The 16,144-nt window shown below is 42.9% G+C and overlaps 1 protein-coding gene and 1 non-coding gene across 2 annotated transcripts; both read right to left on the bottom strand.

The window, feature by feature from the left end:
* Positions 1-1,478: 1,478 nt before the first annotated feature.
* Positions 1,479-2,708, bottom strand: LOC128066165 (60S ribosomal protein L3-like). Its single transcript, XM_052659256.1, has one exon. The coding sequence runs from the start codon at positions 2,688-2,690 to the stop codon at positions 1,479-1,481; it is 1,212 nt and encodes a 403-aa protein (XP_052515216.1). The 5' UTR covers positions 2,691-2,708.
* An 11,922-nt stretch (positions 2,709-14,630) lies between these two features.
* On the bottom strand, positions 14,631-14,737 carry LOC128066284 (U6 spliceosomal RNA). Its single transcript, XR_008201190.1, has one exon. It is a non-coding gene; the product is annotated as a U6 spliceosomal RNA (small nuclear RNA).
* Positions 14,738-16,144: the final 1,407 nt, after the last annotated feature.

The following is a 16,144-nucleotide window of genomic DNA, read 5'->3' as shown; positions in this document are numbered from 1 at the left end:
GCCAAAACAAAGGGAGATTGAGGACTGTATTGCACTACTGCAGCTTTAAGATCTTTAAAAATTTGTATTCCAAAGGAGTGTATTGAATATTTATCACGTTGTCATCTTGCTGTCTCTGTATGGGAAATAATTGTGGAGGATTGATAAAACCACTAGGGGGAGCAGGCAAGTCATCATCATGAAGCATAGACAAAGGAAAGGAGAACCGACAATGTTCCCTGCCCACATCGGGCCGATCAACCGCAGTGGGGAAAAGAGAAGCATAAGGAGGAGCAGAAGGCGCAGATTTCTTCTTCTCCCTACGGGATCTCCACCATTCCTGGAATAGATGGGTCATTTCTTTAATCTCTTTACCCTCCTCTGACGAAACTGAAGAAGCCTCTGAATCTGATTCTGAACTATCAGATGTTTCACCATTTACAGGAGGAGGCTCACCTGTATCCTTGCCTTCAGGAAACGCAGAAGCCCCACCAACGTTTGGCACATCCTCATAAATTGCCTCTTCCTCCATTGAAGCATTAGATTTAGTCTCATTATCAGTAGATAGCAAAGTCAAAGCCTGTGTTATAGCATTACATAACGTCCATAACTTCAAAGGGATCACATTACCCTTCTGATGTTGCTTTCTCAATTCTTTTTGAATTATTTTCCATTCCTTCAAATTTAACTGTAACTTAGTTTGATATTGAAACCAATGACAATATTTCTCCACCAAGCAAAAGAGCTCACTCAATCGACGAGTCAAGGCCTTAACGCCTATGGAGTGGAGAAGTCCTTTGACTAACTCCATGTACTGTGTCCGTAATGATGATGAGGAATTCCCCATGATTTTCTGAAAGTTCCCCTGCTAGGGTGAGGAATTCCCCATGATTTTCCCAAAAGTTCCCCTGCTATGGATTTAAAATACCCCCGGGGTTACTCACCCTTTCAGTTTCACTCGAGCCCCAGGTTGGGCACCAGATGTTGGAGACTGTGAGTGAAATGACACAAAGACAAGACACACACAAGAGACAGACACCACTCTGGCCAGAGGAAAAAGAACTGCGCAAGCAAGCAAGCTTGCTGTTTACTTTTATATCGCCCCCCCTGGGCAGAATTCCAGACTGTATGACTAAGCCTTTTCAGTATAGCGCATGTGCATAAATGTTACCGTACAGCAAAAGGGAGTGAAATTTCTGCTTACTGCAGAGTCTGTCCAGAGCCCTTTCTTTCTTCTTATCACAAGAAGGGAATGTTCCCTTGTTTGCAAGGGACCATTAAACTCAAGGCTGTGTCCAGACTCCTTGGCAGAATGCCTCATTTGCAAGCAGGTACAGTCCGAGCAGAGAGCCCCGTTTGCAGGCACATCTCCGCTTTCTCTATTGTGGCTGTATTAACCCTTCAATAATGCTATGAAAATGGAATGTACAGAATACTTTTTTTTCCCCCCACTGGAAAATAAATTTATTGAGATTCTACCAGCTGTACAATCTGTCCTATTAGGCCCCTGCTTCCTTTGCAGTTCGGTCCTTCTTAAGTGGTCCCATGAAGGATTTCTTCTCCTCCACAGTCTGGAAGCGACCATGACCAAATTTGGAGGTGGTGTCAATAAATTTGAGGTTGATCTTCTCCAGGGCCCGCTGTTTGGTCTGCACAAGCAAGGACTTGCTCAGAGTGAGCACTCGCTTCTTGGTTCCCACCATGCAGCCTTTGAGCATGACAAAGTCATTGGTCACCTCACCATAGTGGACAAAGCCACCCAGAGGGTTGATGCTCTTGTCAGACAGATTGTAATCAGTAGAGGCATTGTTCTTGATCAGTTTGCTGTCCTTGATGAGGTAGCCCTGACCAATCTTGTAGATCTTCTCGTTGATCTCAGTGTGGTGATGGTAGCCTTTCTGCCCAGCCCGAGCCACAGAGAAGGCCACCCAGGCAGGATGCCAAGCCCCAATACAGGCAACCTTGCACAGCCCTCGATGGGTCTTACGGGGCAGCTTCTTGGTGTGCCAACAGCTGGTGACGACTTTGTAGCCTTTGCCCTTGCTCACCTCAATGACATCAATCATCTCATCCTGGCCAAACACTTGGCTCACAGGGACCTGCTGCTCGAGCCTCTCATGGGCCCAGTCCAGTTTCTCGGCCACAGTGCCTCCTTTTACCTGGACCTCCATGAGGTGGGCCTTCTTCTGGCGCAGAGGAAGCAGGCGCATCTGGGTGTGGGCAATGACATGGATGACCTGGCAGTATTTCTTCATGCTGCTGAAGTCCCTCTCAAGCTGCTTCTTGCCATCTATGTCCTGCCACTTCTTGCAGTATTTGGTGAAGGCCTTCTTCTTAGATTTATGCCAGTTCTTGTAGGAGCGCCTTTTGCACTTGTCGCTGATGCGCTCAGCAAAGATGGTCTTAAAGGTCCGGAGGCCTCGGGGTGTTTCCACGTAGCCCACGATGCCCACGATCACCGTGGGCGGAGTCTCCACGATGGTCACAGCCTCCACAACTTCCTTCTTGTTCACCTTGGACCCTGGCCTGTTGACCTCCCTCACAATGTGGGTCATGCCAGCCTTGTAGCCAAGAAAGGCGGTGAGGTGCACGGGCTTGGAAGAGTCATTCTTGGGGAAGCTTTTCACCTTCCTGCAGTGCCAGCTGCTGTGCTTCCGAGGCAGGAAGCCCAGGGACCCGTGCCTGGGAGCAGAGAACTTCCTGTGAGACATCCTGCGGTCAGAAGCTGCTGGTAGAGAGCTACAGGATACTTTTAAAAAAATGTATTAATTGGGCTGCACCAGGTGTCAGTTGCAGCACATGGAATCCAGTTCCCTAACCGGGGATCAAACCCTGGCCCCCTGCACTGAAAGCATAGAATCTTAGCCACTAGACCACCAGGGAAGTCCCTAGGACAAATACTTAATGCTCTGTTGAATCTTAAAGGCTATTTAGGACACACCAATATAGTATTAGTCATTGTGTTCCCTTTATATATTTAGTTAAATCATAAGAATGGAGGGAAAACAGAAGCATATCATGAAAAAATAAGCAATGTGCCAACTGGAGTTTCTGTAGCCTTCATACAACTTTCATACGTTGACTCCCAGAGATCCTTCAGTTCAGTCACTCAGTTGTGTCTTACTCTTTGTGACCCCATGAATCGCAGCACAGCAGGCCTCCCTGTCCATCACCAACTCCCGGAGTTTACCCAAACTCACGTCCATTGAGTTGGTGATGCCATCCAACCATCTCATCCTCTGTTGTCTCCTTCTCCTCCTGCCTTCAATCTTTCCTAACATCAGGGTCTTTTCAAATGAGTCAGCTCTTTGCATCAGGTGGCCAAAGTAATGGAGTTTCAGCTTCAACTTCAGTCCCTCCAATAAACACCCAGGACTGATCTCCTTTAGGATGGACTGGCTGGATTTCCTTGCTGTCCAAGGGACTTCTTAAGAGTCTTCTCCAACACCGCAGTTCAAAAGCATCAATTCTTTGGCGCTCAGCTTTCTTTATAGTTCAACTCTCATATCCGTACATGACTACTGGAAAAACCACAGCCTTAACTAGACGGACCTTTGTTGGCAAAGTAATGTCTCTGCTTTTTAAGATGCTGTCTAAGTTGGTCATAACTTTCATTTGAAGGAGTAAGCATCTTTTAATTTCATGGCTGCAATCATCATCTGCAGTGATTTTGGAGCCCAGAAAAATAAAGTCAGCCACTGTTTCCACTGTTTCCCCATCTATTTCCCATGAAGTGATGGGACCAGATGCCATGATCTTCATTTTCTGAATGTTGAGCTTTAAGCCAACTTTTTCACTCTCCTTTTTCATCAAGAGGCTCTTTAGTTCTTCACTTTCTGCCATAAGGGTGGTGTCATCTGCATATCTGAGGTTATTGATATTTCTCCCAGCAATCTTGATTCCATTTTGTGCTTTCTCCAGCCCAGCATTTCTCATGATGTACTCTGCATAGAAGTTAAATAAGCAGGTCTCCTTTTCCTATTTGGAACCAGTCTGTTTTTCCATGTCCAGTTCTAACTGTTGCTTCATGATCTGCATACAGGTTTCTCAAGAGGCAGGTCAGGTGGTCTGGTATTCTCATCTCTTTCAGAATTTTCCACAGTTTATTGTGATTCACACAGTCAAAGGCTTTGGCATAGCCAGAGATCTTTAGGAAGTTCCAAAGTCTTATCTAAAGCTTAGTTTCCCCATTTACAAGGGGAGAATATTAATTATACTACCCTTCAGGTTGTGACAAGGATGGTTAATAGGTGCTCGATAAATATTAGTTGACTTGAATTCTGTCTGAATTAACATTAAAAAAAAAAGAAAAGAAAAGAAAAAGGGATACCCAAAGCCAGTGCTCTGTGAGAACCTGGAGGGATGGGATGAGGAAGGAGGTGGAAGTGGTGTTCAGGTTGGAGGTGACACATGTATACCTATGGTCAATGTATGGAAAAACCATCATAACGTTGTAATTATCCTCCAATTAAAAAAAAATCTTCCTGCCTGGTTAGGAAGCACTTCAGGTAAGAATACCTTGGTTGTGATTTGGAGGAAAAGGACCAAAAAGAAACTACTTGTGAATTCCAGGCGTGGTTTATCTAGTTAAAATTATGTTTGCTCTGATTCATTCATGAATGAATCCATGAATCCACTTTCCCAGTGGCTCAGTGGTAAAGAACCCGCCTGCAGTGCAGAGAAGTGTGTTCAATCCCTGGGTCAGGAAGATCCCTTGGAGGAGGGCATGGCAACCCACTCCAGAAAAAAAAAAAAAAAAAAAAGTTCTCTCAGTACCAGGGTGATGGCTCAAAACCTAGAGAAAGTGGACATATAAACTGAATAGTTTTTTAACATTGTTTTTCCAGGTGAGCTGGCATTGGAAGAATTTAACTGAACTGGATCAGCTCTGGATGCTAAAATGTTTACGATTTAACTGGTACATCAATGTCTCCCCAACTGCCTACGAGCAGGGTGTATGGAAGAAGCATTATATTCAAATGGTGAAAGAACTCCATGTTAGCAAGCCCAAGGTAAATTTGGGAAAAGAAGAATTACTAACATCAGCTACTTAGGAATTCTAGAACTAAGTTGGAGAAGGCCATTGGTTCAAAAGAAATATACCATGACTTCAAAATTCCCTTGTTCTAAGAACTTAACAGCTCTTTTCAAGATATCCATGTTAGTTGAAAGTCATCTGACACTCACAAACCACAGCTTCACCCAGGTAATGACTTGGAGCTCCTCATTCTCTCCAGATTCCTGGATTTCTGTGTCTCTGACACCTACAGTACACAGTTCTGACACTGGGATTCTGTGGGTAATGTGCACTATTTATTACCTATGGGTCATCAAATTTTACTTAACTAATTCAAATTTTCTGTGATTCTACCAGGCAAACTGAAGTTTATGTTTCTATCATTAATAAAGAAAAGTTTGCAAAAAATTAGTAATTAGGAAAGGGCATAATGGGCATATTAAAGTTCTTTTCACTTTAGAAACTAGCAATGTAAAGTCCTTACATAGAATTGTAAACAGTAAATAGTATGAGCATAAATTTTTCTAGTGGTTTTCCATGCATTGTAACCAACGTTTATGTTCATTTTTATAGTCACAGTTAATTAGATAACTTATGGGAAATTTTTATGAGCTTTTTCTTTATGGCATGATCTATATACATGCAGAGTTGTGCATTGTTTTGTATAGTAGAAGAGTTCCTGAAAATTATGTGTAAATTAAAATTTTTAAATTATTTTTAAAACCACGGGGATTTTTTTTTTTAATAGAAAAGCTGCAGTGAGTCCTTTTTGAATTGAAGAATCCTTTTGAAATATGAATAGTTGGCTCTTAACATACTCATTTACATTTCATTTTATTGTGTTTACTTGATGTAGAAACCCTCTACATTTAATATAGTAATAAACTGCATAATTAATATTGTTATAATTACAATGATAAAAGCAGTCTTTCTGATTTCAATGATGGCTGTTCTTCATGAGAATTTCTTTTTAAAAGAAAAATGTAAAGTGCAGTGGTGGAAGAGTTATTTTAAAAATTACAATAGCTATGACTCCTTTTATCACAAGGCTTTCCTTAACTCTCATTCAAAGTCACTCATAGCTATGGAAAGGCTTCAATAGCTGAAGTGTGGGCTGTTCTGGGACAGAGCAGAGAAAAGTGATTAACAGGGTTGTAGAATGAAAAAAGGTTTTGAGTATTGTATGTAATACTGATTTTAATACTTGGTCTTCAACAATAACTCTTTTTCCAGAAACTATTTATGCACTTCCCTGGTGGCTCAGACGGTAAGGCATCCACCTGCAATGCAGGAGATGCAGGTTTGATCTTGGGGTCGGGAGGATCCCCTGGAGAAGAGAATGGCCACCCACCCCAGCATTCTTGCTGGGAGAATCCCCATGGTTGGAGGAGCCTGGTGGGCTACAGTCCATAGGATCATAAAGAGTCGGACATGACTGAGCAACTAACGCACACATATTTTAAGATGATGAATAGTTCTGATACAAGAAAATTGCCACATTGTTGCTTAGTTAGTATTTCATTTCTTTAGGGAGTAGTTTGTTATAATAAATTTCAGTTTTTCTATTAAAGAAAAAATTGGCAAATTAAACCCAGTAAGATATAAAAAAAGAATAATACATGATGACCAAGTGGGATGTATCCAAGGAGAGTAAGGTTGGCATAATATTAAAAAATCAGTCCATCTAATTCATAGAATAAAAGAGAAAAGATGTCTGGTTATTTCAATATATGCAAACAAAAGCATTTATTATTTTTTCAACATTTGCCATTTAAAAAAGCCTCAAACGGATTTGGGTAAAAGGAACAAAGTTTTTGTTTACTTAACAGAAAAGTCATCAGTTTTCATTATTATCTATTCTGTTAATGGGTCAAATATTTTGTACTTTTCAGAATTAATGATGTTTATTTATATATATAGTTACTAGCATTCATGCCTAAATTTTCTCCCCTGAAAATGCTTTTTTATTATCATGTACTCTTTATTACCAGTGGTGTTAAACAAGACCTCTTCCAGCAAAAATAGATTTCATTCGATATAAACTCAGAAAAATGAAATAAATGTCCATCTTATTTCATTTACTTTATTTTTTTTTGGCCACCCCGTGTGACTTGGGCTCTTAGCTCCCTGACCAGGGACTGAACTCCTGTTCTCGGCAGTGGAAGTGTGGAGTCCTAACCGCTGGACCCCCAGGGGATTCCTTGAATGTCCACTTTAAGTGAGATCCGCACTGTGCTGTGCTTAGTCGCTCAGTTGTGTCCAGCTCTTTTCAACTCCATGGCCTGTAGCTCACCAGGCTCCTCTGTCCATGGGGATTCTCGAGGCAAGAGTACTGGAGTGGGTTGCCATGCCTTCCTCCAAGATTCACACAAAACACTGAATACTAATCTAGTAATGAGCCATCAATTATATAAAAGTAAAATGTCTTCCTACTCTACTCCTTACAATCACTCACTAAATCAGTAAATATGTATTAAATACTGTTATGTGCTAGGTGCTAAGGGTACAGTGGTCTTAACCCCACTTTCTGGGAGCCTAGTCTATGGCCCAGGGCACAGACAAACAGATAGTTACCACACTGAATACGAAGTACTATCCTGTAAGAGAAATATGTACAAAGAAAGAGCAGTTGAAACAAGGATAAGAAACCAACTGATTCTGCTTGGAGGAACTTGGGGAATTTTTAAATTTTCACAAACAATTTAAGCAAACCAATTTACTGAGCAAAACTTCCCTAATCTCTTAAAGAACAAAAATTAAGCCTTTAATGGCTTCTCAACATAGCAGTACCTCTTCCCTTAGGCTGCTGCTGCTGCTAAGTCACTTCAATTGTGTCCGACTCTGTGTGACCTCATAGATGGCAGCCCACCAGGCTCCCCTGTCCCTGGGTTTCTCCAGGCAAGAACACTGGAGTGGGTTGCCATTTCCTTCTCCAATGCATGAAAGTGAAAAGTGGAAGGGAAGTTGCTCAGTCGTGTCCAACTCTTCGCGAAAACATGGACTGCAGTCTACCAGGCTCCTCCATCCATGGGATTTTCCAGGCAAGAGTACTGGAGTGGGGTGCCATTGCCTTCTCCACTTCCCTTAGGCTACAACCGCATAAAAACCCTTATGAATTTTATATACAAGAAAACCAGACTTTCATTTTGGGCAATTAGAAAATAGACTTTCCAAAAAAAAAAAAAAAAAAAAAAGACTTTCATCTCCCAATTCTTTAGAAATGGCTGAAGTTTTGATTGATAAAATCTATGGTTTACCCCTACATAATGGAAATTGTCTCTGTGTTTTAGATAGGTAGAACAGGGTACTATTTTTAAGAATGTATATTTTTATGAACACACTAACTGCAGTTGTGGAATAACTGTACAATGATATGGCAGAAGGGGTGGCAACACAGGACAGAGAAGCTCACTGTGTGGCCTGAAGCTGGAGAGTCCTGGATTCAAACTCTGACCCTGGGTCTTACTGCTTATGTCTTCAGAGTAGTAGTGGAAAAATTTATCAGTTTATCCTACCTTCAGTTTTCTCTTCTGTAAAATGGAAGCAGTTACGATTACCTTTTAAAGTTATTATGAAGGTTAAATAAAGTAATGTAGGAACGGGACTTTCCTGATGGTCCAATGGTTAAGACTCTGTGCTTCCAATGTAAGGGGTGCAGGTTCGATCCCTGGTAGGGGGAACTAAGATCCCACATGCCTCACTGTATAACCCCCCTCAAAAAATAATAACGCAGGAATACTTCCTGAGACAGTGCCTGGCACATGCAAGTGCCTCTGGGCTGGTGGCTGCTGTGATCACTGCCACCACTATCAGTACCATCATGGTGATGATGATAATGATGTTTTTAAAGGATTTATTTATTTATTCATTTTTGGTTGCAAAGGGTCTTCGTTGCTGCCCTTGGGCATTCTCTAGTTGCAGTGAACAGGGGCTATTCTTTACCTTCCGTGCTCAGGAGTCTTATTGCGATGGCTTCTCTTCTTGCAGAGCACAGACTCTGGAGCACTGGCTCAGTGGTTGTGGCACACGGGCATGTGGAATCTTCCTGGACCAGGGATTGAACCAGTGTCCCCTGCATTGGCAGGCAGACTCTTAATCACTAGACCACCAGGAAGTCCATGTTCTTTGTTTTACTTTTGTTATTATTATAGTGTTTTGAGAACAGAAATAATTTTCTCCTTCTGCTGTTAAATCGCTTCAGTCATGTCCGACTCTGTGCGACCCCATAGACGGCAGCCCACCAGGCTCCCCCGTCCCTGGGATTCTCCAGGCAAGGACACTGGAGTGGGTTGCCATTGCCTTCTCCAACAAACTATGAGCACAATCGGACATTTCTCTGACTTAAAAAACAAAACAAAAATCAAAGGCTAAACAGAAACCCTCTCTCTGGGTTTTTGACATTCACTATCTGTCACCCTCTAGCAGGGCTTGCTTAAGTTAAAACAGTCATAAATTAAAGACTTCGAAAGTTGTGCTCATTCAAGTTGAAAGGGAAACCAGAGCAAAGTAAACAAGGATGGAACACCATTAAGCTACGAGTAGGTGAAGTGTGCGATTATATTGATCTACTTGTGTGTGTTGTTTGCTCAGTCATGTCTGACTCTTAGCGACCCTGTGGACTGTAGCCAGCCAGGCCTCTCTGTCCATGGAATTCTCCAGGCAAGAATACTGGAGTGGGTTGCCGTTTCCTCCTCCAGGGGATCTTCCGACCCAGGGATTGAACCTGGTTCTCCTGCATTGCAGGTGGGTTCTTTACCGTCTGAGCCACCAGGGAAGCATACTTGTGTGGTTTCTGTAAATATGCTAATTAGAACCACTATTTCTGCTTAATTATGATAAGGAGCATTAAGGCATAATTAAATCCTCCGAAAATAAGCTGGGATGTTTGACTCCACGTTGGTGTCTGTGATGTGCGTGCATGCTCAGTCTTGTCTGACTCTTTGCAACCCCACGGACTGTAGCCTGCCAGGCTCCTCCTTTCCATGGAATTTTCCAGGCAAGAATACTGCAGTGGGTTGCCATTTCCTACTCCAGGAGATCTTTCAGGCCCAGGGATCGAACCCGAGTGTACTGCATCACCTGCCTTGGCAGGCAGAGTCTGTACCACTCTGCCCCTGGGGGAGCCTTGTGGCTGTTCAGGCCGCAGGCTGCAGGTGGCTAAGGCCTCCTCCCTCCACTGCGCCAGTTTGACCCCCCGCCCACCACACCCCTACATGAGGCCTTTCATTTTCAATGTGAAAATGAAATACTAGCTATGGGGCCTGAGACGAGAGGAACTGGGTTTTGAGGAAATTCATTTAGGGGATATAAAGAAAGTAAGGAGTAAATAAAATCTGACAATAAAATGGATAATGAAGGACCTACTGGACAGCACAGGGAACTCTGCTTAATGTTATGTGGCAGCCTGGATGGAAGAGGGGTTTGGGGGATAATGGACACATGAATACATATGTCTGAGTCCCTTTGATGTCCACCTGAAGCCATCACAACATTGTCAATCAGCTATACTCCAGTGTAAAATAGAAAGCTGAAAACGAAACAGAAACTGTAGGGAACAAGGTATAAGGAAGGTTGGGAAGTGCTTGCAAATGAGACTCTCAACCAGGGCTGAACATTCTTGCAAACGAAATGTTCAATTAAGAATCCTCTGTTTGTTCCCGTGGGAAAAGAACATTTCTTGCACACAAGGATGTTTCTCTGATTCCTCAAAAGGAACAGACCCAGGGACAAAACGGATTCTAAGTTGATAAGGAAGTTCCCCGAAACAAAGTCTTAGCTGCAGTAAATAAGTTAAGGTAAAGGTTATCTCGCCCTGCGCCTGCACATTGTATAGTCACTAAATCATAGCGCTTGGCAACTTGCCCTGTAGATTGTTGTGCAAAGGATATAAAATAAAGCAGCTGTAAGAAGCAAGGAGTAAAAGTAAAAAGATTCAAACCACTCTGCAGTGTTGGTATTTCATTCCGTTGCTAGCAGAAACGACAAGTACAGCTGTGGAGAGAGTGTGGTTGACACACCCCAAGTGTGATTAAAGTGGAGAAAATCACAGATTCATTAGAGAGAAAGTTCTTGCATCATTTAGACAGATTTATCTAGGAAGATTCAGGAGGAACTAGAGAAATAGAGGAGCAGGAAAAGCTTAGGGGAGCGCCTTACAAAGCCAGGATGAGAAGGACAGATCACCAGAGCCCAGGGAGGACCTGAGGCCTGAGCACTGGCGTGCACCCTGCCCCTCAAAGTGGGAAGAGACGTGTGATGCTAGGAGAGGTTCAAGCTTTGTGAGATGGGGTGCTTAGAAGAAAAACAGTGCAGGTGTGAAGGACAAAGAACATTGCTTTGAATATCCCCAAACTTTTTGGCACCAGGGACCAGTTTTATGAAAGAGAATTTTCCCCATGAATTGGAGAAGGGGGGATGGTTTCAGGATGATTCAAGTGCATTACATGTATTGTGTACTTTATTTCTATTATTATTACATCAGCTCCACCTCAGATCATCAGGTATTAGATCCCAGAGGCTGGGGACCCCACTCTCTGCTCTCTCTCCAGGGCATGGCTATCAGGTCACTGAGGTATCTTCTCTGTTTGCCTGTCATTACTTAGAGGCTTCAAATAATAGAATTATCCCCCCAAACAGAAACATTCTCAAAGAAACAGTGTCAAATCTGTGTATATTGCTGTGAGTGGGTGATGTTTTCTACTATTATTAGGTTTGAGTTTCAAGGGTACCTGATTCCCCTTTGAATTCTAGCACTGCCTCATCATAGCTGCTTCATTGAACCACCTTTTGGTGTGAACCATTGATAGAAGCTAGCCTTCCCATGTGGCTCAGTGGTAAAGAATCCACTTGCCAATACTGGAGACACAGGTTTGATCCCTTGGTTGGGAAGATTCCCCTGGGAGAGGAAATGACAACCCATTCCAATATTCTTGCCTGGGAAAATCCTATGGACAGAGGAGCCTCGAGGGCTACAGTCTGTGGGGTCCCAAAGAGTTGGACATGACTGAGTGAATCTCTATTTGATTACTAATGCTTTATCATTTTGAAGATGATTTATTAAAATTATGTAAACATCAAGGTATGTTCATTCCCATTAGTCTTTTGTTGTGGTGGTGGTTTGTTTGTTTTGCTTTTTGGCCACACCATGTGGCATGTGGGATCTTAATTCCCTGACCAGGGATTGAACCTGTGACCCCCAGCATTGGAAGCTCAGAATCTTAACCACTGGACCATTAAGGAAGTCCCATCATTAGTTATAATAAAATTCTAGACAGAACAAAGCCTTGAAAAAATACAAGCACTACAGGACAGCCAGGTGCCACCTTAAACTTCAGAGATTTTCCCATCTTGAGTGAAGACGTGAAAAAAATAATTTTAAAAAATCTTAACAGCTGGCCCCATGATTCCTTTTTGGGAAGAGGAAGGAGGGAGCCGTCTCCTTGGGGGAATTCCACTGAGGAGCAAAGGCTACAGGCACCTGGACTCCAGGGGAGGGAAAACCTGCCCGGCTGGAGATTAGAGGAAGAGTTTCTTGTTTCTGCCCCTGCCGGGGGGGGGGGGGGGGGGGGGGGAGAGGGCAGAAGGGAAAGAAATAAGACCACGAAAGAAAAGCCAGCCGGATGGAGGGAAGCTGAGCCCAGGAAGGGGAAAATGACATGTCAGTGTTAGATGGTAACCCAGCCGTTCCCAATCAAATTTGTTCCCTATGACTGGGATGTAAAGCCTGCCTTCCATCTCTTGAGGAAATTGTACTCAATTTACACATGGAAGCAAGATCTCAGTAGTCTAGAAACCAAGAAAGCCCTTCAGGACTATTTACAAAAACCAAGGTGGGGAGGGCGGGGCTTCCCTGGCAGTCCAGTGGTTAAGACTTCACGCTTCCAGGGGGTGAAGGTTTGATCCTTGGTAAAGGAACTAAGATCCTACACACTGAACTTGGCCAAGGGAGGGAAAAAATGCTATCCTTAAAAATAAAACCAAGAGGGGTGGGCTTTGGGCTTCCCAGGGCTGGAATTGGGGCCCAGCTGAACTGACATCTTGTTTTTTCTTTCCTTTTCCCTACCAAATTAAGTATAAAAACAAATACCTTTTTGTCTCACACTCAGCTTTTTTTTCTTGAAGGTTAGAAGTCCTCACTTTCCAGGTTTCGATTTAGCTAAAGATTTCAAAAAGCTTTCTGTTCACAGCGTTCAGCTAAATACAAGTAACAAAAGCTTGCCTGCTTACTCTAATTGCTTAGATAAGACCTTATCTTGCCTGGTGCTCCTCCCCTTAACTCCAGCCTCTGTGGTTACTGTCTTGACCTCCTTCCAGGATAACTTGATTCTTAACGTCCTGATTGTTTTTTAATAGTCTTTAAGCTTTCTCACTCCCCCCCCCCCCCCCCCCCCCCCCCCCCCCCCCATCTGGATTAAGAGAGGAGGAGAAAGGAGTATTCTCTAAAGTGATTCATGGTTCATGTCTAAGAAGAACAATGGTTTAAGAATTGGGAAACCCCAGGTTCTGGCCTTAGCTCTACTGTTGACTAGCAGTCACTCAAGCTATTTCTAACATAAATTAGAATTGCATCTTTTTTTTAAATAATTGAGGTTTCTTTTAAACATTTATTTTATTTATTAAGTATTTATTTAACTGCACTGGGTCTTAGTTGCAGCACATAAGATCTTCAATCTTCCTTGTGGCATGTGGGATCTAGTTCCCTGACCAGGGATCGAACCCACACTCACTGCATTGGAAGCACAGAGTCTTAGCTGCTGGACCACCAGGGAAGTCCCTGAAATACCTCTTAAATGTCTCTTCCAGGCTAAAGTCTGAATCTCTGGACCCTCATAGTTTCCCACCACATTTACTCTCTGCTTTCCCCCAGTACCAAGAAAGAATCCAGTGTATTCATGAATCCTAATTCTAAATAATTAAAAACTGGTTTTTGTCTCGTTTTTTTTTCCTTCGAACTTTAGAAAACCTAATTAATTAAAACAGAAGAACTTATAAAACATAGTTTATACAGTGGTTTTCTTGCAAGCAGTCTTTAATAGACTTCTTTCAAATTCTGACAAATATACTAGGTGTTTGGTTTGGATATGCAGAACTAAAAATATCTAAAGGAGAGATTTTTAATTACTTAGTTCAATCCGTGCAATTCCTGAGAATTCCATCTGGAAGAGGGAATAAGAAAGAATATGGGGGACTTCCCTGGTGGCCCAGTGGCTAAGACACTAGTCCCAATGTAGGGGGCCTGGGTTTGATCCATGGCCAGGAAACTAGATTCCACATGCCACAGTGAAGACCTGAAGAAGCCAAATAAATAAATAAATAAAATTTAGGAGCAAAACAGCAATATATATATATTTTAAATGGAATATGGGCTTTGTAGTCTGAGAGACCTGGCCTCTTTCTTTTTCATGGTAGCAAGCAAACAGGATTTATTTCAGAGAGAAAGTACAAAACTCTCAGCATAGACACAGAGGAGGTGAAGTGCCCCAGACCGGGCCTCTGCAGTGCAACTTTAGATAAGTTACTTAACCTCTCTGAGCCTCAATTTTTAAAGAAATTTCCCTGTTTTATTCATACTTTTTTAACTTTATTTTTTAATTGGAGGCAAATCTCTTTACAATGTTGGGATGGTTTCTGCCATAAAAACATGAAATGCTTCACCAATTTGCATGTCATCCTTGAGCAGGGGCCATGCTAATCTTCTTTGTATCATTCCAATTTAAGTATATGTGCTTCCAAAGTGAGCACTGAGCCTCAATTTCTTCATCTATGAAATGGGAATGATACCTCCCTTGCAGGACTGTTGTGAGGATCACATGCCAGATATTAAGTACTCAAGACACGTTCATGTTCTCCTCCATTAAACACCATCTTATTTTTTACTTTGCTCACCAAGAGCACACTCTAGGGCCTGAAACAGCCTAGGTTCAATGGCCTGATCCCACAATTTTAGCAGCTCAGTGATTTGGGACAAGTTGTTAACAATCTCAGAAGCACTGTTTTCTCATCTGGGAAATGGAGTTAGCAACAACAGTGCCCAGCTCCAGGAAGCATTCATGAACTAGTCACATCCATCAGAATCACATTAAATCACCATGGAGACAGCAGGGATGCTGAGAAAGTGTTGATGCTGAGTGGCTGCTGAGTTGCTGACGAGGGGTCAGCCAGGTGGCCAGAAGGAGGCTCCATCATTCTCTTTCTTGACCTTTATTTGCCCCACTTTTGGTTTTTTTTTTGATATTTTAAATTATTTTTTGGCTATGCTGTTGCTGCTGCTAAGTTGCTTCAGTCGTGTCCGAATCTGTGCGACCCCATAGATGGCAGCCCACCAGGATCCCCTGTCCCTGGGATTCTCCAGGCAAGAACACTGGAGTGGGTTGCCATTTCTTTCTCCAATGCATGAAACTGAAAAGTAAAAGTGAAGTCTCTCAGTCATGTCCTACTCTTCGCGAAAACATGGCCTGCAGCCCACCAGGCTCCTCCATCCATGGGATTTTCCAGGCAAGAGTACTGGAGTGGGTGCCATCGCCGTTCAGTTCAGTTCAGTTCAGTTCATTTCAGTCACTCAGTCGTGTCCAACTCGTTGCAACCCCATGAATCGCAGCACGCCAGGCCTCCCTGTCCATCACCAACTCCCGGAGTTCACTCAAACTCACATCCATCGAGTCGGTGATGCCATCCAGCCATCTCATTCTCTGTCGTCCCCTTTTCCTCCTGCCCATAATCCCTCCCAGTATCCTAGTCTTTTCCAATGAGTCAACTCTTCACACAAGGTGGCCAAAGTACTGGAGTTTCAGCTTTAGCATCATTCCTTCCAAAGAAATGCCAGGTCTGATCTTCTTCAGAATGGACTGGTTGAATCTCCTTGCAGTCCAATGGGCTCTCAGAAGTCTTCTCTAACACCACAGTTCAAAAGCATCAAATCTTCAGCGCTCAGCCTTCTTCACAGTCCAACTCTCACATCCATACATGACCACAGGAAAAACCATAGCCTTGACTAGACAGACCTTAGTCAGCAAAGTAATGTCTCTGCTTTTCAGTATGCTATCTAGGTTGGTCATAACTTTTCTTCCAAGGAGTAAGCGTCTTTTAATTTCATGGCTGCAGTCACCATCTGCAGCGATTTTGGAGCCCCCAAAAATAAAGTCTGACACT

This window comes from Budorcas taxicolor, chromosome 20 (assembly GCF_023091745.1).
Source record: "Budorcas taxicolor isolate Tak-1 chromosome 20, Takin1.1, whole genome shotgun sequence".
NCBI classification, from domain to species: Eukaryota; Metazoa; Chordata; class Mammalia; order Artiodactyla; family Bovidae; genus Budorcas; species Budorcas taxicolor.
Note: the sequence above shows the minus strand (reverse complement) of the source record. Positions and strands in the feature narration are given on the sequence as shown.

Coding starts and splice junctions, on each gene's coding strand:
- LOC128066165 (XM_052659256.1), bottom strand. CDS start 2,690: ATGTCTCACAGGAAGTTCTCTGCTCCCAGGCACGGGTCCCTGGGCTTC.